The sequence below is a fragment of the Salvia splendens genome, chromosome 12 (genome assembly GCF_004379255.2).
Source record: "Salvia splendens isolate huo1 chromosome 12, SspV2, whole genome shotgun sequence".
NCBI lineage: Eukaryota > Viridiplantae > Streptophyta > Magnoliopsida > Lamiales > Lamiaceae > Salvia > Salvia splendens.
Genome location: NC_056043.1, coordinates 11619488 through 11640612, shown reverse-complemented (window position 1 = coordinate 11640612; position 21125 = coordinate 11619488). Strand labels below are relative to the sequence as shown.

General features: G+C 36.1%; 3 protein-coding genes and 1 long non-coding RNA gene across 15 annotated transcripts; 1 reads left to right on the top strand and 3 right to left on the bottom strand.

Annotated features, from left to right (window-relative positions):
- Window positions 1–338: 338 nt before the first annotated feature.
- LOC121759276 lies at window positions 339–2993 on the top strand. 9 transcript variants are annotated; one of them, XR_006041642.1, is made up of 6 exons: window positions 339–574; window positions 1020–1117; window positions 1410–1501; window positions 1757–1843; window positions 2031–2080; window positions 2177–2993. It is a non-coding gene; the product is annotated as an uncharacterized LOC121759276 (long non-coding RNA). The 9 variants fall into 9 exon arrangements; XR_006041637.1 differs by having other exon boundaries at window positions 341–602; window positions 942–1117; XR_006041640.1 differs by having other exon boundaries at window positions 342–1117; window positions 2177–2301; window positions 2391–2993.
- A 1634-nt stretch (window positions 2994–4627) lies between these two features.
- Window positions 4628–7780, bottom strand: LOC121756931 (ribonuclease H2 subunit B-like). Of its 4 annotated transcripts, none has more exons than XM_042152368.1 (12): window positions 7549–7780; window positions 7314–7377; window positions 7098–7157; window positions 6808–6909; window positions 6524–6600; window positions 6124–6247; window positions 5981–6031; window positions 5833–5897; window positions 5635–5704; window positions 5200–5275; window positions 4957–5041; window positions 4628–4854 (listed from the first exon to the last, which is right to left on the bottom strand). In XM_042152368.1, exons 2-12 carry the CDS (start codon window positions 7360–7362, stop codon window positions 4729–4731), a joined length of 885 nt encoding a protein of 294 aa, XP_042008302.1. In that variant the 5' UTR covers window positions 7363–7377; window positions 7549–7780; the 3' UTR covers window positions 4628–4728. The 4 variants fall into 4 exon arrangements, with proteins under 4 accessions (XP_042008302.1, XP_042008303.1, XP_042008301.1 ...); XM_042152369.1 differs by having other exon boundaries at window positions 7314–7368; XM_042152367.1 differs by having other exon boundaries at window positions 7314–7371; window positions 7549–7779.
- A 4462-nt stretch (window positions 7781–12242) lies between these two features.
- Window positions 12243–15763, bottom strand: LOC121758062 (probable WRKY transcription factor 3). The gene is made up of 4 exons (XM_042153501.1): window positions 15380–15763; window positions 13363–13925; window positions 13140–13295; window positions 12243–12887 (listed from the first exon to the last, which is right to left on the bottom strand). Exons 1-4 carry the CDS (start codon window positions 15716–15718, stop codon window positions 12605–12607), a joined length of 1341 nt encoding a protein of 446 aa, XP_042009435.1. The 5' UTR covers window positions 15719–15763; the 3' UTR covers window positions 12243–12604.
- A 2283-nt stretch (window positions 15764–18046) lies between these two features.
- LOC121759437 (eukaryotic translation initiation factor 5A-2-like) lies at window positions 18047–19938 on the bottom strand. The gene is made up of 5 exons (XM_042155012.1): window positions 19700–19938; window positions 18942–19064; window positions 18774–18830; window positions 18608–18682; window positions 18047–18512 (listed from the first exon to the last, which is right to left on the bottom strand). The coding sequence occupies exons 1-5, from the start codon at window positions 19820–19822 to the stop codon at window positions 18411–18413; spliced, it is 480 nt and encodes a 159-aa protein (XP_042010946.1). The 5' UTR covers window positions 19823–19938; the 3' UTR covers window positions 18047–18410.
- Window positions 19939–21125: the final 1187 nt, after the last annotated feature.

Here is a 21125-nt window from a genome sequence, read left to right as displayed (position 1 = left end):
TATCTAGATTACCAAACAAGCATTTAAGAAATTAGGGAAAGATAGATAAAATAAGTAAGTCAATAATGGCATATAACATGAAAATAATGAACATGCACTACAACAAATCAAGTTATTAAAGACGTAGAATTAGAGACGCAATTAGTTGCGTTGAAAAATTTTAAAAATTTATAAAATTGGAGATGCAAATGAAAAATGTCCTTAAATTAGAGACACGTTAAAAATTGTGTCCCAGAATAACTTAAGTCGAAAGACGCATTACATATTGCGTCCCAAAATTACTTAAACTTAGAGGCGAATTGAAAATTGCGTCCCAAAATTTCAAAATCAATTAAAAATGGGAATAAAACAATATTAACATTTACATTTGGAATAAAACCCACAATAACTGTTGCTCCATTTGAAATCGTCTTTGCCTTCAGCCAACACCCTATCTCCACCGCCGTTCCTCCACCGTGCTCCACCGCCGTTCCTCTACCGTGCTCCACCGCCGGTAACGATCGCCTTCCTGTGTTATCCAAACATCTGCGCCAGTTAAGCAAAACTCTTCTTCACTAATCTTATGGAGAAAGAGGTGAAATTCTTCATTCTCGATTGGATTGGTGTGTTGAGATCTTTTTTTTTTGTGTTTGTGAGTATAAATGTTAAAATGATTGAGATGAAATGATTCAATTTGGGAAATCGAGCTTAATCTCATGTTTCAATTATAATTGATTTCATGAGATCAATTAGGTTCAATTCGTAAAATCAGGTTCAATCAGGTCGCCTTTCCCTGTTCTATTTACTACTGATTTCTCCTCCTCGTATCTTCTGTCAGTTTACGTCTGAATCCAAAACAAATAAAAATGTCGATTTGATCTAGGGCATGCTTTTATATGTGTATCAATTTTGGGGAATACTTCTATAAATTCAATATAATGCTTAAATTGTTTGATCTGCAGATTTTTATTCAAGTTATGTAATCATAACTTGTATACTAACACTGTAAACTGCTTTTATGGATATTCCTCTGGCAAAAGGAGACATGTCAAAATTGTGAAGTTTTTCATTAAACATGGTGCTAGAATTGGTTTCAAATATTGAGGAATTCACTGCGTTGCACTTTGCGGCTCAAAAGGTAAGTTATTTTGTAGGCTTTAATACTGTGAAAGACTTTGGTAATATTGTTATATGCTCTATTGTTTCATTGTTTGACATGATAGGGATCTTATGTAATTATTTATAAACTAACTTTCTTAAATCATTAGACTTGTGAATGTGAATAATAGATATCAGGTTTGGTGATTTAGCCAATCATACTGATATGATATTGAGTTTTTGTAGTAACTTATGAGTTATGATACATTTCTTATATCAACTTATGAAGTAATCTCGTGAGATTAATCCCTTTGTTGCTTTCCATTTTGCAGCCAGTTTTTTTTTATGCAGTTGTGAAACCCTCTTGTATATGCAGTCAAGTTTGATCATTTGAATGCCTGAGGTTGCTGCTTGAGGTATTCTGGTACAATACAGAACGATAAACTTTCTTTACTGAGTTATTATTCATTTCAAGCAGTTGATTTATATGTTTCCCTTTTTTTATGGCATTGTTATTCTTCTTGTACTTGTGATATCTTCAGCCACTCTCTTGTTGCAGATATCTTTGAAAATTTTATCGTCACTCTATTTATAAAGTATAAACATGCATATAAAGCATTATAACTATGTATATTGCTTCGTTTAACCACTTTAAGAGTATAAAATTGATGCAATGCAGATTCTACCATGTAGTGATGAAGCTGTGGCAGCATTTCTAGAAAGCTGGAGAGTTATTGTTGGAACTTTTTTTGATAATATGCCAAAGGTATCTCTATCAAGAATTGACCCTCTCTTTTATTTTTCCTTTGATGCTTGTGGCCAAATCATTAAATTTGCTAGAACGAACCCCATACTGCCTTGTCACTCGCTAGATGTTCAAGAAAGTTGTTAAGCTTAGATTTATCCTGGTGTCGTGAAATTAGTAACGAGGGTCTATGGTTGATTGTTGATAGCTGCTCGTTGCTGAAGCTGCTCAAAATCTTTGGTTGTATGCACAATGCAGGTATGAGATTATACCATGGTCTTGCTAATTTTTTCTTGCAATTTTTTTCTATGCATTTTAGTATGTTATTTTGATGAACCTTTATGCATCCTGCAGTATCTGCCAAGATCGTTTGGTGTTTAGTTTCAGAAGTACTTGCAACAGTTTTACCTGGTATTCTAATGAAATTCATACCATAAATGATCAATTTGTGAACGGGCTAGTCGATGCTTCTGCTTGTGGTAAAATAGATGCTTTTCATATGGCAATATAAGTGTTAGGAGGTTTGGTAGCATAGATGAAGGCCTGATATCATGTTCATCATGGTTAGTCTGGTGTTTGGTAGGCATGTTGATACATTTACATGGCCCGTGTTAACTTGAAGGCGCCCGACGAAAACAGTCCAATTTTCCAGTTAAGTTATCAGGTGAGAGGGGCTACGACAGCTTATCTGGCTCGCTAAACACACCACGATTGAAGGGTAAATTCCAATTTTGCCTTTGCCATTTCGCTCCTCAAACGCATCTATCTCTCTCATCTGTTCCAGCGACTGTTGAAGAGGAATTTGATCTCGCGGATTAGCGTGGTGTTGAAACTTTGCAGCCTACACACGGCATAGCCAGATGATGGTGGAGAGGAGCAAGTCGTTGCCGGAGAAATTGGAGAGGGTTAGCGAGTTGACTCAGAACTGGATGAATTGGGGGCGATGGCTCGATGAAGGTCACAGTGGCGAAGATCACCGCCGCCAAGATGCGGCGGATGGAGTTTTCCATGAATTCGATTTTCGAAGTGATGCAATTAGCAAATAACATAATCGAATTTTTCACGCAGTTGAATGTGTTTGTGCGTGTGGCAGTGGGAATGTGACGTACTGACTTGTCTTCTTGTTATTCATACAATTTAATTTAATTTAATTTAATTTAATTTAATTTAATTTAATTTAATTTAATTTAATTTAATTTAATTTAATTTAATTTAATTTAATTTAATTTAATTTAATTTAATTTAATTTCTTACTTCTGAACAATGTTAGCATTGGCACAAATGAATATAAGTAAAATGAACACAATTAAATTGCTAGGCATAATTAAATATGTTAATTAATAAAATAAGATTTACAATAAATTAATTAGATTTATGTTTATAATTATTTAAGCTTATTTCGTGAAGGAGCTAAATTAAAACCATATAATTTACTAAAATATGGACACGAGAGCCATTTTATACACTATCTTGGATTCTATTGTTGTACAAAACACAAAATTATTTATCATTAAATGTTGTTATCTAGAATTTTATCTTACTTCTTCTCTTAAAGCCCATTTTACTTATTTATCTTGTGTTATCTTAACATGTCTACCAAACACCTCCTTAGATGTTACATACACTGGTTGTGTGGGTATGAAAATGAGCGTTGTAACAAAATCAAGGTTGCCTTTTGTTGCTTAAATGGCATCTAGAATCAGAACAAGTAGCATAACAAAGTCAGGGGTTGCCTTATATGTTGTTTGTTATCTAATATGTATGTATTTAGTGTTGCATACTCTGATTGTAAAAACGATACATGTACATAAGAGCACTGAAATTTTGGCTACCTATAGATGTTGCATGACATAAAATCGTGTATTGATTCACCGAAAAAGTTTCTTATCTTGTTAGCATGGGATATGTACATGATGTGTTGATGGTGTGATGGATATGGCACGGTTATTTCAAACGAATTTTGTGTGGCTGCTGGAACTCTTCTTGTAGCTTTGAATATATTGCGTCTCAAAGTATTAAGTATATATATTTCATACAAATAGTCCACTTAGTGTTCCAAAATAATACATTCCGTTAAGTCCCTACTAACACCGTTAGTTAGTTTATAATTTGTCCAACTTATCATCATAATAAAAGAATAATTAGAGATTTAATACAATTAATCACTCTAAAAAAATAACAGTCAATATCAATTCTTCTAGCAATTGATCGTGGTTTAAAAAAATTCTGTCTCTCAATATACTCTATTTTTTTTTATTGTATTCGAACACAGTATAAAATAAGTTCATATTTCATCTTTACAAAATGGCTAATTTGAGCTTCAAACAGTCAATAAGTCAATATTTAATTTTTACAAAAATGATTCAATATCTATTCTTCATTGTTACATGAGAAAGCTTTAACAATAAAATGCAATTCGCTAATTTGATGGTGAAAAGTGGTGATTTTTTTTCTCTGTGTTTTTCATTTTTGTGAGTAATAAAAATAACTGTGTTTGAAATAATTAATAGAAAGTTTTAATTTAAAGCTTTTTGTACAAATTTGAAACATTGATGAAACTTTTTATATATATGATATAATTGGAAGTAACGGTGTTAGTAGGGACTTAACGGAATGTATTATTTTAGAACACTAAGTAAACTTTTGTATAAAATATGTAAACTTAATATTTTTTTACTAAATTGAAACAAAGTTAAAATATTTTGTATGAAAGATGTAATTACCCCGTGAAAGTCACATCAGTGTCCTTTAGATTGAGACATCCAATAATAAGTTTCCTTAAGATTAAGTGTTCCAGATAATGCCTGAGAGAAGGAATTTGCTTGGGATTTAATTAGAAAATTATCGAAATGCAGAAATATCACATCGTATAACATGAATGTCTTCATGGTAAAGAAAACCCTGTTTTACCCTCTCTTTCTAGTAGCCCTGCTGAACATGTCCTTAATGTTTTGTGAATCTTTCTCCACTTTTGCCTTCTTAGCTTGTTGCCTTGTGGCCCGTGATGCATTCTTCCCCGTTACGCTGGTCTCCTGAAGGAAGAACAACATTGATCTCAGACTTCCATAACATTGGATGGATGCAGTTAGCATTGCATATTCGAAACAACTTGTTTGAGGTGCATGACTTTGTACCTGTGCTGGTGATCCGAGATCATTTCCTGTGGAATGTGGAAGTACTGCAACATCTTGTGCCTTTGTCAAGTCATCTACATTTAATCTGCAAAAGGACCACTGAGAATTTAAAGGTGTAGACAAATAAGAGCATGGATCAGTGTATTTAACTTGTGTTAGTTTTAATTTTCATAAATATTCAAGAATTTAAGCTTGCAGTTTTTCTTTACTGAGAAAAGTGGTGATCTAAAAGATATACAGTACTTGAGTTTGTTGCAAAGAAGATTTATCCAAGGCTCATCCTTCAAGTACTCCCGCATGATTGACACTGCATCAAACACTGCAACGTGAAAAATACTTAATCAGTAACCATTGGTAGGTTTGTTCACAATTACAGCCTCTTCATGCTGCACGAAATTTGGTAAATAAATCAATAGCTTTTTTTTTGCACTGTAATATGTTTGTCATTGGCAGGGCAAGAAAACATTAGACATCTATGAAGATGGAGCAAATGTATCAATTATTATACGGCTTATGGAGATTTCTAGAGGTAGTTCACTAAAAGAACATCAAGGAATTTACGTTGCATGGAATGATGACGTACAAACTTCATGCATTTAAATGACATGTAGGGCCACATAATTCTTTTTTGACAAATTTCAGGTAAAATAGTGATAAAAGTATTCACAGACAACATACATGTATCTTTCTCGTCTCGGGCAGCATAATTCTTATCCAATGTCCGTAGTGTTTGCTTCAGTTGTTGCACCTGCATTTCAGACAAATTAGACTGCCGGGAAACATAAGAGAAATGGAATGCAAGGGCAAGGCTATGAAATTGATGTGTAATGATTCCATGGCAGATAATGCTCAACTTGGAAAGGAGTCGAAGCTAACCTTATAACATAACCACTTCAATACCTTCATGTCATTGAGCCTGAAAAACTTGCTCGACCCAACTTCTGTTTAAATTGAGAAACAAATTAACTATTGATCTTAATTAATCCATATTTGTAATGAAATCTACACAGCACCGGCTCCATACCCAGATACTTCTTTGATTGAAGTGTTCTGACTTTGATCTTGTCCAGAAAAACTCAAACGCACAAAATAAATATTCCTTGTGTTCAACATACCTAATGTGTATGCATATTTAATTACTCTCAAACAAAATAGCTAGTAGGCTACCTTTAAGATCACAAACAACTTCCATAGCCTTCTCTGCAACAGATGACAGAGATTGATATCCAGGGAACCCTTGAATATACATAATCTCATCAAGTTGCCTAAACTTCCCCGGTTCATTTCCTTTCTGCATTCATAACAAATTAATAATGATGACTGGGAAGAGAAGTAACACGTCCAATCAAATCCTTGATTGAAAATTTAAAATAGGAAGAGGCTAAAAGAATTCACATACAGATTATAGAATATATAACTGATCTTTGCAGACATTCAATATACTTCATGAATAGAGGGATTACAAATCTAAGTAGAAGCATTTGAATCAAATGCTTGCTCACAAGGAACTAGAAGTTTGTTCCGACAGGAGACTACAGTAACAGCAAACGAAAAAGCAAAAGCAAACCTTCATTCGAGCTTCCTCAAAGACGGGCAAAAGAATAAAAACAGGATCAATGGGAGTGGCAGTATACAAGCGGCCATCTGCATAGGAGCAAAACATAAAAAAAACTAAACAAGAATCGCGTATAACATGTATAAAGCAACAGCTAAAAAAGAAAGAGACTTGTTTCGGTGATTGGGATAAAACATAGTGCAACAGAATCACTCCAATTCAATATCTTTGGCACTTAGGATAAACATAAGCTGCCAACACTAAATCTTTCTAATGACAGAAAATGCAATCGTTACCTTCACAAACATAATCCCCAATGAACCAAGATCCATAAGATTGCTTAAACCAGTGAAGTTCTTGAAGAACTCCATCAACACAGAGATAGCACGCTTTATTTCCTGGTTGCACAGCACAATCATCCAAATCGTTAAACTCGAGACTATGCAAAGTAACAGGCTTTAACAAAAAAACAGTTCAACACACCTTCCAATCATTAACGTGAGCAAAAGACATTGCTATTCTAAGAAAACATCCAAACAATTCATACTGTTCAATAAGAAGCAAAACAAAAATCGTGGGAAAGTACCTGTTCTGGGATGCCGAAGTGATAAAAATGAACCCTGATGCTTCCCAGTCGTAGAAGGATCTGCACACATACACTTAAGCAAGTTTCTAAGATAATTAACTAGGAGCTTGATTACTTAACAAATTAAAAAAATGGATGAAAATATAAGCCCATGATGCTACCAAAAAATGTAAGAAAATATGTACAAAGACATTAAAAGAGGAAAGGGGGAAAAACCTTGCGCGATAAGAACTCGAGTTTCATCGAAGCCTTCCCACCAAGCCATTTGTAGCTACTGGCACTTGAAAAATGTCTCAATTAAGAATTTATATAAATAAAAATATAGCATGAGTCCTTTTCGATTAAATCTGTAAATTACGATACTGAATCATTTCAATTTGAAACTAAGCCAAATGAGATTCGTTCGCCGAGCATCTTAGCGACGACAATGGAGTGAAACGATAGATCATACCTTAAACGCTGTGGTCGACAAAATTGAAGCAGAGTATAGGAAGTGGTTTCTTCGCGCTAATTTTTACTCCAGAGAAAACTAGGTTCAATTTGATTTTGAAAACTAAAACCCTAGATTTCAGTGTGTGGGTGGGAGAGCACTGCGCGCCATTTTCATTGTAGTAGTAGTACTACTACTACTTTTGCCCAAGATAATGTGAGTAGTGAGTATTTGACAATAGTCTACATCGTAAAAAAGCTGAATTTTTTTTTCGTCCATATGCAGAAATAGTTAATTCTCACTTTGTCCTTCCCCATTATAAGTCTCCGTTCTTAGTGATATACGTTTTAAGAAAAGTGGATTGAAAAAAAAGATAGGGAAATAAAGGTCTCATATTATTAATTTTAAATGAAATGTGAATAAATGAGTTTGTGCAATGTGGGTCCCTATTACTCTCTCCGTCTCCCAAATATTGTTCCACTTTGACCCGGCACGAATTTTAAAAAATGTAATGAAAAATGAGTTTGAAAAAATTAGTGGAATGTGGGTCTTACTTTTATATATTAATCTATCAATATATAAAGAGACAGTTTTTTGGGAGCCCATGTGGCACACTTTTGAGCGGGAAAGCTATCTATTGGGCAAACAAAAAGGCAAATATTATTGGATAAAAATTGGTCCAATGAGATGCAGAAAAAATTGGCTTCTACGAGAAGTTTAAGACATTTATATAGACACAACATTAATTGAATCTGCATTTTTATGGAATGATTTTCTGAATTTTGATTGCAGCATAGCAGGGTACTTGGAATCCGGCGACAGCTCCGACGAGAGGGCAGACTGAGGGAGATGGGGCGGTGGCAGCAAGGTGGCGGCTGGCGGATTCATTCAAAGATTCGATCTTTAGCCTCTGGAGAATAAGAAAAAGGAGAGGAAAAGAGAAAAGTGTCAGGAGTCGGGAAATGAGGGAGCTGGCGGGTGAGGCCGCCGGAAGCTGGTTTTCAGCACGACGGTGAGCCCGGCGGCAGCTGAAGCACGGCTGCGGCGGCGTGGAGACTGTTGTTCAGTGGGCTGACGAACAAGAGAAGGTGCCCGACGGCGGCAACGTGGAGACTGTTGTTAAGTGGGCCGACGGACAAGAGAAGGTGCCCGGTGGCGGCAGGAAGCTGGTGTTCAGCGGGTTCCACCGATTAGAGGGGAGAGAGAAGGAAATGAGGGAATGGAGGAAGTGTCAATACCACATCTCCCTAGTGCTAGTAAGCGCAACTATAATGTGACTAAATAGTCTTAAAATAAAGGGATAAGCATAAGGAATAAGTCAAACTCAAAACATTAATTCTGAAGGCGAAGGTGGTACATAGTCAAAATGAAATCAAAGTATAATAACTGAGTTCATAACTCCTAGTATATAGTCCTATTGCAGCGGAAGAGTCCAAGACAAAGTACTGTGTGTGAAGACACACTACTTTGGGCTACCTATTCCATATAAAGTTAAATTTAAAAAAATTCAAGTATAATCATAATCTTACAAAATCCGCGATTATAGAAATATCTGAGTAATCTGTGATGTTCAACACTAATAAATTTGTCGTTGCTTTTAGTAAAAGAAGTTGTGACTTGTTATAAAATGTTACTAGTTGCAGTATTTGACTATGAGAGTGCTTATAAATGTTGAAACCTTGTATGAAATGCTAATAGTGAACATGAAACCAATAAGTAAACTTCATAATCATATTAGTCCTTACTCCTCATATCACATTGTTCAGATTGATTATCCACAATTTCACATAGTTTACATCCATACGCCCTTGTTCATAATTTACGTTTTCAACTCAGACAGTAGTCTTCCTTAAGCTAGATATTAGACATATCATTGGCAAAAACCTCATTGGATTTCCATGTTTACTTTGATTGGTTTCTTGTTTATCTTGCAAAGCTATGAGGTCTTATCTATGCAGATTTTCCTTTTGGAACTCGTATGATTTGCTCTCTACAAAAACATGATATTTGATGAAACATTTCAAGATCCTATGTTTTCATGTGATACTACTATCTTTATACATGCTGGCAGTTGGATAATGCACACAAAGAGAGAGTGATGATGATGTATCAAGTACATGAAGTTAATAGAACCTTTGTGTAGAACATCTCTGCTGATTCTAGAGCCTGTCAACTGTCATCTTGAAGCTATGCCGATCAAGTATCACGGGTCACAGTCGAGCTGAAAATGTGTGTTGCATGAGGGATGCCTTGGCTTGGTTCAGTATTGTTAGAAGTAGTATTTCTCTTTTTAATTCTCTTTTGTCATGTACATTCCAAATCTTATAATCTTCTTTCAAACTCAACATTTTTCTTGCTTCAATCTTTTCTTGTCAATGCACATTTTGTATCTTTTCCCATTTACCTTTGTGGTGGTGACGACCCAAATTTTTGGCATAGAGAGAAACGTCTTAATAAATTCAAAGGTTAATTTCATAAATGATTACCAAACTATAAGAGCATCTGCAACGGTGGACGGATGGCGTCCGTCCGTTCGTCTGTGCCAGCGGCACGGAAGACGTCGTCCGCCGCTGCGCTCACGCCGCTGGCACAACGCTGCTCGATGCATCGAGCACGTCTGTGCCAGCGAGCAGGCAACGTGGCAGAGTGTGATTGGCCAACGGCATATCCGTTGGAAAATCTTATTTTTTTTTATTTTTTATTTTTAAAATCGAAAATAATACCAAAAAATAAAAAATATATATATTTTCCCAATCCCAAAAAATACTCGTTTTTTTGCCCGTTTTTCTGTATTTTTTTGATTTTTTATATTTTTTTCCCCCAAAATCATCTATAAATACACACATTCATCATCCATTTTTCATATCAAATCATCTCTCATTCATATTTTTCATACAACTTATTTACACATTCATCTCTCACTCAAAACCTCAAATGGATTTCACTAATCTCATTGCGGAAGCCGAGCGCGAAAAACAAGAATACTACGAACAACATCGCGCCGCTTATGAAGTATATGTCACACCGAATACTCCCGCCCCTCCTCCTCAACCAACTAGGTCAACTCGCCGCTACATCCATCGTGACCAGGAGGGAGCCCACGAAAGGCTCGTTGCTGACTATTTTGCCGACCCGCTGCGGTTTCCGGCAGATTACTTCAGGCGCCGTTTTCGCATGTCAAGGCGCTTGTTTATGCGTATTGTCAACACATTGTCCGCTCGTGTTGAATTCTTCCAAACAGGTCCAGATGCAGCCGATCGGCAAAGTATCTCGGCGTTGCAGAAGTGTACGTGTGCCATTCGACAACTCGCTACTGGGCAGACGGCCGACCTCTTCGACGAGTATTTGCATGTCGGTGAGTCCACTGGAATCCTTTGTCTGAAAAATTTTTGCGAGGGCGTTCGTGCAGCTTTCGGTGATGAATTCCTTCAGGCACCCACCACCGATGATTGCCAACGGTTGCTTCGTCTTCACGAATCAGTCCATGGCTTTCCCGGAATGCTTGGCAGCATTGACTGCATGCATTGGAGGTGGAAGAATTGTCCGACTGCTTGGAGGGGGCAACACTTAAGCGGCTACAAAGGCGGCGGCCCAACACTTATCCTTGAAGCGGTCGCCGACTACCGCCTATAGATTTGGCATGCATATTTCGGCGTTGCCGGATTCAACAACGACTTGAACGTGCTCTATTCTTCACCCCTCTTCAATGATATGTTGAATGGTGTAGCACCGGCGATCGACTTCACCGTCAACGGAAATACATACCACATGGGTTACTATCTCCCTGATGGTATCTACCCAAGGTGGTCGACTTTCGTGAAGACGCTCAGCAACCCGCAAGACCCGAGACGGGTTCTTTTTGCGCAGCGTCAAGAGTCCGCGCGGAAAGACGTCGAAAGAGCCTTTGGGGTCCTTCAAGCCCGATTCAACATTGTGAAGGCCCCGGCTCGGCTGTGGTACTTGAACAATATCGCCGACATCATGTACGCGTGTATTATCTTACACAACATGATTATAGCCGACGAATGACCGAGGGCGGCTAGCTTCTACGACGAGGATGAAGCCGAAAGCTCAAGCGCGAGGTCTCCCCCACGTTGAGCTACAAGACCTAATCAAACACATGTGGACAAAATTCGGCAAAGCGTAGTGGGTTTTTTTAATTTTACGAATTTAATTATGTAATTTTTAATTTTTAGGATTTTAATTATGTCTTTTTTATTTTATTTGTAATTTGTAATATTATTTCAATTTTTTTAATGAATTTTAATATTATGGAAATGTTTTTATTTAAATTGAATTGTGCTCGTCATTGCGGAAGAGCACAACTGTGGGTGTTGTGCTCTTGCCTAAGAGCAGACAGAAAAAGTAGGGTCGGGCCCACAACCGTGCTCGCTGGCAAGAGCACGGTTGTGGTGCTCTAATGCCTGTATCAAATTGATTATTAAAATTTAATATGTATCAAAATGAGTACTAAACCTTATACTTCTATTATGTGTGGTGTAATTTAATTAATTTAATCATTTAACTCCACATCACAATTAAAATGACACCAACCATTTTTTATTGGACATTTCTTCTATATGAGATGACGTTAAGTCAGATTTTAGTTTTCCGAATTCTAGAAAATATGATTTTCTGATTTCCGATTTTACTGTGACTGGAATACTAAATTAACACTCGAGGAAGTTGGGAATCTTGTGAGAAACAGCCGACAATTTTGCACCAAAAAAGGAATTCATATTTTTGAGATGGCAAGGTTCAATAATCCTTTCCCTACTGCTCACACAAAGTTTCACAATGCGTAAATACAGTATAAATAATTTACAAAAAGAATGCATGTATCAATTCCATTACAATCACTCTTGCCTGTCGATCAAAATGTACAAACACTCGTATTCAAAGCTCACAATTTCGTATATCTTTTGTATAATGTGGGGTTTTTATTGTACCTTTGTGAATGCGTCAATATGAATGGCTCAAGCATATAGCACATTGTGTTTCATCAAAACCATGTCTCATAGTCATAGACCTTCGTGGTATGCATTTCGTCCGCAGCTTAAACTGCTTCTGGAGAGAGCTAAGTTATCTCTTCTTCCTTGAACCGTAGAAGGGTGATGATAGATTGTTGCTCATTTCCATATTCGACTCCTCTACTAGCAACTGGTCTGTTGGCTACGGGGTTGTGAGGTCTGAACTGTGTAGCAGCAGCATTGGCATTGCTGTGGCTGCTGTTCTTAGCAGCTGGTACACTGTGGTTATGCTTCCCTTCGTACGTAGTTATTACATCTTTCGGGTCACTTGCAGCCCTTTCTACATGCTTACGGACATTGCAGTCAGCAGTCGTGCACTTGTAGTAGCTTCTGCAAAGACACAACAAGCAATGGGATTTTTGAGAAACTATTTGAGTTACTAAAAAAATACTCCTTCCGTCCCACAAAAGTAGTCCACTTCCATTCTTGATAAGTTTTTCTCTCTTATGATGTGGGTCCCATTACTAACAATACTCCAATCACTTTTTCTTTCTATCACTCTCCTACTCTATCATCCCCAAAGTCCCAATTTTTATGGGACGTAGGGACTATATTCACAATATAAGAAAAAAGGCATATCACCTTGGGTGAGGGTTTCCTTTAACAACCTTCTGCCCATATTTTCGCCACCTATAACCGTCATCTAAGAGGTCAACTTCACTAGTCGTCTGAATAATGATCCTAGGCTCAGTGCGATGGGAAGAATTTGTTTGCTCGGGATTCTGGACCTCAACAATCCTGCTAATATTTCGGCGCATCAGAAATTCATAACTACTGGGTAGCTGTCTCACAGAAAATAATGTACCTTCTTTTTGATTCGGGGTCACCCTCATGTCCATCATCAACTCTAATTCCAACAGCCACCACCTCCTCGCTGCCACTTGATCCAGATACTTGTTCGGGAGTAAGTTGTCTCGACCCCTCATTGGGCTTGCTCAGGCTTTGAGCACTGAATTCAGAGTTTCTATGCGTTCCATATGCGGTTCTAGTGTCTATTGGGCGTTGAGGATGGTTGTGCTGACCTTTGTATATGATTTCGGATATTTGACCATCGTGAGAGCGTTCTACTTTCTTCTTTACTGGACAGCTTGGATGAGTGCATTTATAGTAGCTTCTAGGGAATTCACTTCCCTTAACTGGCTTCTGCCCATATTTCCGCCAATTGAACCCATCATCAGTTGGCTTATCAACAGACAAGTTAGCAGATTGAGAAAAATCAGATGACTCTGAGATAGTCATTGTATCGGGTAAAGGCGGAGACATATTCTGAAAGGAAGGAAGAGGTAGCATAGGAGCAGATGGGTACTGAAATTGCATCTGAGCTTGACCACTAATCTGGGCTAGTTGATGCGACAATCCAGAATGGCCCTATTTCAAGGAAAGAGAACAAGCACATTTATTAAGAAAATGCGAAACAGCTTCCAGGACTCTCGAGAAACTGCTCTATGTTATAAAGTTTTGCAAAACTAGAAGAAAAATCTGAACCCACGTTTTAATTACAAGAAATGAGTAAGTTTGATCTAGTGGATAGAGCTCTAGGACCACTGCTAGATCAATTCCTAGGAACCACATGTACAAATACTAAACAACGCTCAAATTTTATCATCGTATTAAGCTGGATGATAAACATATATCTATATCAAGGATGGATACGAGACCAGCAAAAAGGTGATGCAACTTGTACCATAGTTGGAGACACAGAATCAAGACATTTTCCAGTGCTGTGCTATCTCTTGCATCACCGCAAGCTAAACACGAATTGAAATACATATACTAAAACTAATTACCGTTACCCTCTCATCAGACATAAAAAGGTGTCTAACATTATACCAGCCAGCATATTTCAATCAACAAGATCAAAAGGTTATAGACACAGCACCTCAACTAACCATCCTTGTAGTCGTGTTTAGGATACAAGAAGACTTGAATCGTAATTACTTACTCAAACTAAACCTTTTGAACGTTTAGGTTTCCTTGTATAATATCTTAGATAGCAGCATAATCTATTCAAAGCACATCACATACTAATATTTCTATATGGCTAATGATTAGCCCAACTGTATTAAATCATAAAACAAAACCCCACTAAATAGTAGCTATATTTCCCGTGTTTCACCCTGATATTGTCATTTTCTCCCATAAATCAGAATGTGACCAACACATTCAAGTTTAGTGTGCATCTCTTACTAACAAGTAACACTCCATACTCTTCAAATCAGTACAAACAAAATAACCTGTCCCGGGAAACACAGCATAACTGGAGACACCCTAAATAAGGTCAAGACTAAAACAAGCGTGCAGCGTTGACATGGAAGCATGCCAAATGTATACATTGTTGCCATCACGAGAATCGATCATGAGTCATGACATTCCACTACACTGCCCCTTTTTCACATCAAATACCTCTTTAGTTATAAGATTGAGTCTAACAAATACACACCAAAATTCTCATCAACTAAATTATTCTATCATAGAATATTTAGATACTCTTGCATCAATTAACTTCTATATGCATCAACATCAAATTAGACAACTGATCTCACTCACAGTGAATAAGGAATCAAATTAGATAACTGATCTCACATTGATCAAGAAATCAAATTAGATAATTGATCTCACATTGATCAAGAAATCAAATTAGACAACTGAGCTTGATTAAACAGTCTCACAAACGCTCATAGTCTATAATAAAATGATTGAAATACACAACCAAACGAAATCAGGCACTGAAACGCATATTATTAGATTCAATAACTGACGCAACGACTAAGCTTAGGCTTGCGTACAAAGAGAGAGTGAAATCAAAAGGTTCGATCAATCACCTGCGATGAAATGAAATCCGTCGAATTGAGCAAGCTCGCCGGCGGAAGAGGGAACGCCCCTGGCAGATGCGTCACGCCAAGATCGGCCAGCCTATTCTGCTGAAACCTAAACTCGCCGCTTCTTTCCGCCGGAGACGGTAAGGCGCCGGCGAGGAGCTGAGAGAAGGAGCGGCTGTCATTGTCGGGGTCGTTCTCGGCGAAGAAGCTGGATACCAAGCTCATCGGTCCGGGGCTGGCGCCCGAGCCGGCGGTGAAGAGAGTATCGAAGGAAGTTCTCGGCGGGAGAGTGATCGACGGCGGAGGTTTAGACGACGACGGTGGAAGCTCATTCTCAGCCATTTGATTTAGCCTCCCTTTGACTTTCCAGTTTTGTTTTGGGTGTTTTAAATCCTCTTTGATCATATAAATTCTCAAAGTCGTCGTTTTGCTTTTCACATTTCTATATGGAAAAGATAAACTTTATAACACGGTATCAACACAACGTCAATACAGTGTAAAATTTTAATATTTTGATGTCAATACAATTTCAACACAACATCAACTTTTGTTGCTATTATTATATCATTTGTTGATATTTTCTAATGATTAGATCATAATTTAAAATCTCTAAAATATTTAGAGGGTGCATTTAATCACATTCCTTACACCATTCTCTATTTGCCATTATTTCTTTTATACTATATTTTAATTTAATTTTAATACATCAAGAATTATAATAATAGATAATTTTTGTTTTAAAATGATGGTGGAGTTATTTGTGCAAATTACCAAATAAATCATAAAGAATAATCTAATTTTGGCTCGTTTCATATTTTCAAAAAGGTCAAAAGTTTCAAATTTTTGCAATTATTCATATGTTGTTTTTCTAATGAAATTCGTAATGACGTGGCTACCATATTTATCTACCTAGACAAACTGTGGTGACACTTAACTAGGTCATGTGGTTTACCTATAACCGATGATCGTGAGATAATTGTGAAATTTGGTTATTATATCATCGCGGATTTTATCGGAAAAACGACGTACTTCCTCCGCCCATCAAATGTTATCCATATTTTACTCGGCACGGGTTTTAAGAAATGTGAAGAAAAAATAAAGTTGAAAAAGTTAGTGGAATGTAGATCCCACTTTTATATACTCCATTTGTTTCACAGTAGTAGAGACGTTTCTTTTTAGCATGCGATTTAAGAAAAAATTGTATTAAGTGAGTTAAGAAAATGATGAATAAAGTAAGAAATGAAAAGGGTAGAGAGATGAAGAGAGAATAAAGTAAGTGAGTAGAAATGTATTGACTTTTACTAAAAATGAAAATGACTCTGTTACTATGAAACGTACTAAAATGACAAAATAATTGTGAAATTCTAAAACATAGTGATTTATCATTCCAATTTCGAAAAGCTATCAGACAAAGAAGAATTTAACACTTAGATACCCTAAAATATGAAAATAATCTCATTTTTCATTTTGGTTTGTCTAACAAAATTGGTCACGTTTTTATCTATAGAATTTTTTCCTCTCTCTCCAACTCTTACTCACTTTTTCATTTTCTCACTCATAATATATAATATACCAATCATGAATTAAAAATATGTACCGTCCATGCAAATTTTTTTTTTTGGAGTACTACATAGTACTACCTCCATCCATAAAAAAGTAGTAATTCCGTTTTTATTTTGGTTTGTCTACTAGGTTATTGTTTACATGTTTAAAAACGTTTCTGTATCTAATAGAATGGTTCTCATTTTTAACCAATACTAGTAGTAATATACTACTAATTACTTTTTCTCTCTATCTATATGTTACTACTACTTAAAACAAATTTTACATAAAAATTTCTCTTGTACGGTAACAAGACTATATTTCATGTACAAAAGTAATAGTGGAAAATTACTCCATAAGACAAGAGTATACTCAGGGAAGATGGGTGGTGAATGCAAGGGTACGTAAATTGCAAATAAGTTATATAGATAAGAATGCTCTGCTCAATCTATAAGACACGGACTTAAAATAGTCTATAAGAGTAATTTTTTTAAAATTTCATACGCTATTAAAAAGGGTTTGAACTATTAACATAAAATCAGTTAAAAAATTATTAAAGTCAGAAACAATAATATTCCTTTTTCAATTTCATTCATCCACATTTTCTCTTACTAAGTCTTATTACTTATCTTTTTCTTTGTTTTTTCAAGCGTATTAGCAATAAATTATTTTAAAACCTTGACAACCTACTACAAGTTGTGGCACCAAGTTATAAAATTGATACGTGATGTGAAAAGAAAAAAGAAGTGTTGTAGGTAAAAGAAATATTTGTGTAACAAATGTAATTAAATAAATAGTGAATGTAAGAATAAAAAGGTAATCCGAAGAAGAGCCATATTCTAAGCAACCTGAAAAACTTCCTGGTCTCGACAAACATGCAAGTTATAAAAAATTTACAAATCTTATCAGATTGATAAAACGTTAGACAACCAATCCAATTATGGTAACATAGTGTTTCACTATAAAGAAAATAGTGACAAAATCTCACCACATAAGAATTATCCATTCTCGCCCAACAGATAAATTCACAGAAATTTAAAGCATTCAGAAGCAAATAAGGATCAGATTCAAAGTCAAGTAATTCAGACAAACATAAAGCATTCAGAAGTAAATAATGTTCAGATTGGGTATTCAAAAAGTTATACCAATTGATGGCAAATTCCAACTTTCATAACAATACAATACAATCAAATGTAAAACACAATAATGAGACTTGAAGTAACAAAAACATAATTTAAACCAGAGATGGAAGTTTTTTATAGTAGAGGCTGTTACCGTCACTCAGTCATTACAATACGAATACGACGGCCTCTTTCATCCCTTCTCTAATCTATTAATTTCACAATTTAAACCAGAGATGGAAGTTTTTTAAGTAGAGGCTGTTACCGTCATTCAGTCATTACAACACGAAGACGGCGGCCTCTTTCATCCCTTCTCTAATCTATTAATTTCACGACTTCAAGTTTAAGGTTCAAAACCACATCCAAGGAAGTTACTTAGGACCAATATCCTTAAGGGCACAGATCTGCTCCTCTCCCATGGCTGACATAACACTCACAACCAGATCTTTTCCCTCAGCAAAGCCATCCTTGATCTAGGATTTCAATAAAACATCAAATGTTAATATTGATAAAATAGACATTTACATACATATTACATACATATATATGTATCAGGATAGAAGCTAACCTGAGTTAGCAGAGGCTCGTCAGTTGGAAGCCTGAGGTCATCTTTAGTGTTGCCATTATCAGTCAACAAACTCACCTAAATATATATTTCCATCATGCATTATGCGATAAGCTAAGCAAAGAAAACACAAAGATTGTAGCATATACAGAAACGAAGAACGACTTACAAATCCATCCTCAGAAATGTCAATGAGCTGGTAGTCAGTACGGTTGACGTGTGGAACCTGTCAATCAGTTAAAATCATTTTAGTCCTTGCATTACCAGATATAAATTGCATTGAGAGGGATATATAGTTCACATTTCCAGTAGAGAAGAACATAGTAAACATACTTACATCACAATTGTGGGAAGATGGGACAATATCTTCAAGCTTCTTTGCAGTGAAAATATCAATAGCAACAAAATGACATTTGGCATGACCGTGCTTTCCAGTTTTGGAGGTCGAGACTTCAACAACCTGTAAAAACTCATTCCAGTCAATTATTGTATGAACCACAGTGGATAAGTAATTCTACAAAATAAAACTTTCAAACTTTCCAAATCCTATAAGAAACTTCTCCAATCAATCATCATATTAACAACATTATACAAAATAATTAGAACTGTGTTGTTATCAAGGCATCAGCTATATACAAAATGTAAAACCTAAAAATTTGATGCTAAATCTAATGATCTGGATGTAAACAATCAAAACCGCCAAAGCTAGCATTCCAGTGGTTCAATTTCTTTGACCACATTATTTTTTACATAGTCTAATATTGGTAGCAAGCAAACAAGGCATAATTAGATTAATTATGATCATACTCGAAAAGGAGAAGCAATACACCAATGAAGCTAAATCGTATACAAAACAACTGAAGCAGATAGAATTTTCAATATAAGCAAACAAAGTAAAAATAAATCAAACAAACACAGCTCAATTTATCTAAATCGGATAATCGTCTTAACGATCAGAACCACAAATTCAGCACGCGAACAGCTCAAACATAATCAACTACGTTTCAGATCTCGAAACAAATCAACTAATAGCGACTCAATTCAAATCAAATACTCCATAAAATCTGTGAGATGAATGATCTAATTGAATCAAACCTTGCAAGGACGGCCTTTGATGACAATGTATCCGTTCTTACGGATAGTCCCAGCCTGCTGGGGATAAGTTTTGGAAGCTCCGGCATCGGCCTTGGACTCGAACTGATGCTCCTCGTCAGACATATTCACACAGATAATGTATAACCTAGATAGAGAATTGATGGAGTGAGAGAAGCAAGAGGACGACGGTGTTAGGTTGCCGTTTTTATAGGGAGTGCATTGCGTAGAATAGGGAGATTTTAGGGTTTTTTATGACTAGGATATAGAAGCTTGGTGTCTGGCCGTTGGATTAAATCTATTTATGGATGAGATTATTTTTGGTTGTTATTTCAAGGGATGGGTAGGTACGGTATACCTTACCGAAACCACCATAGCGTATACCTTACCGTAAATTCGGTATGCGAACAAATCATACATTTACCTTATCAAAATTTTCGGTATACTGAACTTCGGTATAGCTTATTTTCGGTATGACCAATTTTCATACCGATGCAGTACCTCATTTTTAGTATACCGTACCAAAGTTCGGTATACCGTACTTTTGCGGTATACCTTACTTTCAACATCAATGAAAATAGATAATTTGAGTTTTTAGAATATTATTTATATTTTATTTTAAAATATATATATTACATATATTTTATTCATAATTATATTTATATTTCACAATAAATTTTATAATTTTAAAAATATATAAAATATATTTTATACTATTAAATTTATATTTTACGGTATATACCTTAATTTACGGTACATACCGAACTTCGGTATTGTTGAAAGATTGCAATCGAAGAAGAATTTGATAAGAACGCAAGTTGAAGAAGATGAACACCCTTTTTTGAGAAACTGAAATTGGAAAACTCTTATTGATCAAATTGCGGATGTATACAACTAATTTTCACTCTCTACAATGAGCTAACAAACTAACTATATATACTAGAACTTAAGTGAAAGAGATCTTCACAAAAGTTTGTTGAGTCAGTTCGTAACCGCATCCAACGGCTATCTTGCTTTCTCCTTGATCAAGCTACATTCCTTTCTCCTTGATCAAGCTGTCTCCTTTCTCTTTCACCTTGATCAAGCTGCAGCTCCACCGAACGTACATGCCTTGATCAGCCAATAATGCTAACAATCTCCACCTTGACTGGTCATAGCTTGACGAACTCAAAATCTCACAATATACAAGTTGACTAGCCAGCAACAATACTCAAACTTATCTTTGTTCAACGTCTTGGTGAGCATGTCTGCAGGGTTGTGGGTCGTGTCAATTTTTATCACCTTAACCCTCCCACTCTCAGCTTCATCTCTAATGAAATGGAGCCAAACGTCGATGTGCTTGCTACGCTCATGAAACATTTGATGCCTAGCCAAGCAAATCGCCCCATTGTTGTCACAGTGAATAGCAACTGACTTCTGATTTATGCCA

Bases quoted from the DNA above. Each gene is read 5' to 3' on its own strand.
- LOC121759437 (XM_042155012.1), bottom strand. From the start codon at position 19,822: ATGTCTGACGAGGAGCATCAGTTCGAGTCCAAGGCCGATGCCGGAGCT. The intron at 19,065-19,699 runs GTTTGATTCAAT...GAGTTTTTACAG, and splicing joins TCAAAGGCCGTCCTTGCAAG to GTTGTTGAAGTCTCGACCTC. The intron at 18,831-18,941 runs GTAAGTATGTTT...ACTGATTGACAG, and splicing joins CATCTTCCCACAATTGTGAT to GTTCCACACGTCAACCGTAC.
- LOC121756931 (XM_042152368.1), bottom strand. From the start codon at position 7,362: ATGGCTTGGTGGGAAGGCTTCGATGAAACTCGAGTTCTTATCGCGCAA. The intron at 7,158-7,313 runs GTTTTTCCCCCT...GTATGTGTGCAG, and splicing joins TCGAGTTCTTATCGCGCAAG to ATCCTTCTACGACTGGGAAG. The intron at 6,601-6,807 runs GTAACGATTGCA...GCTCCTATGCAG, and splicing joins TGGGGATTATGTTTGTGAAG to ATGGCCGCTTGTATACTGCC.
- LOC121758062 (XM_042153501.1), bottom strand. From the start codon at position 15,718: ATGGCTGAGAATGAGCTTCCACCGTCGTCGTCTAAACCTCCGCCGTCG. The intron at 13,926-15,379 runs GTGATTGATCGA...TCCTTGAAATAG, and splicing joins CGGATTTCATTTCATCGCAG to GGCCATTCTGGATTGTCGCA. The intron at 13,296-13,362 runs GTACATTATTTT...AAATATTAGCAG, and splicing joins GACCCCGAATCAAAAAGAAG to GATTGTTGAGGTCCAGAATC.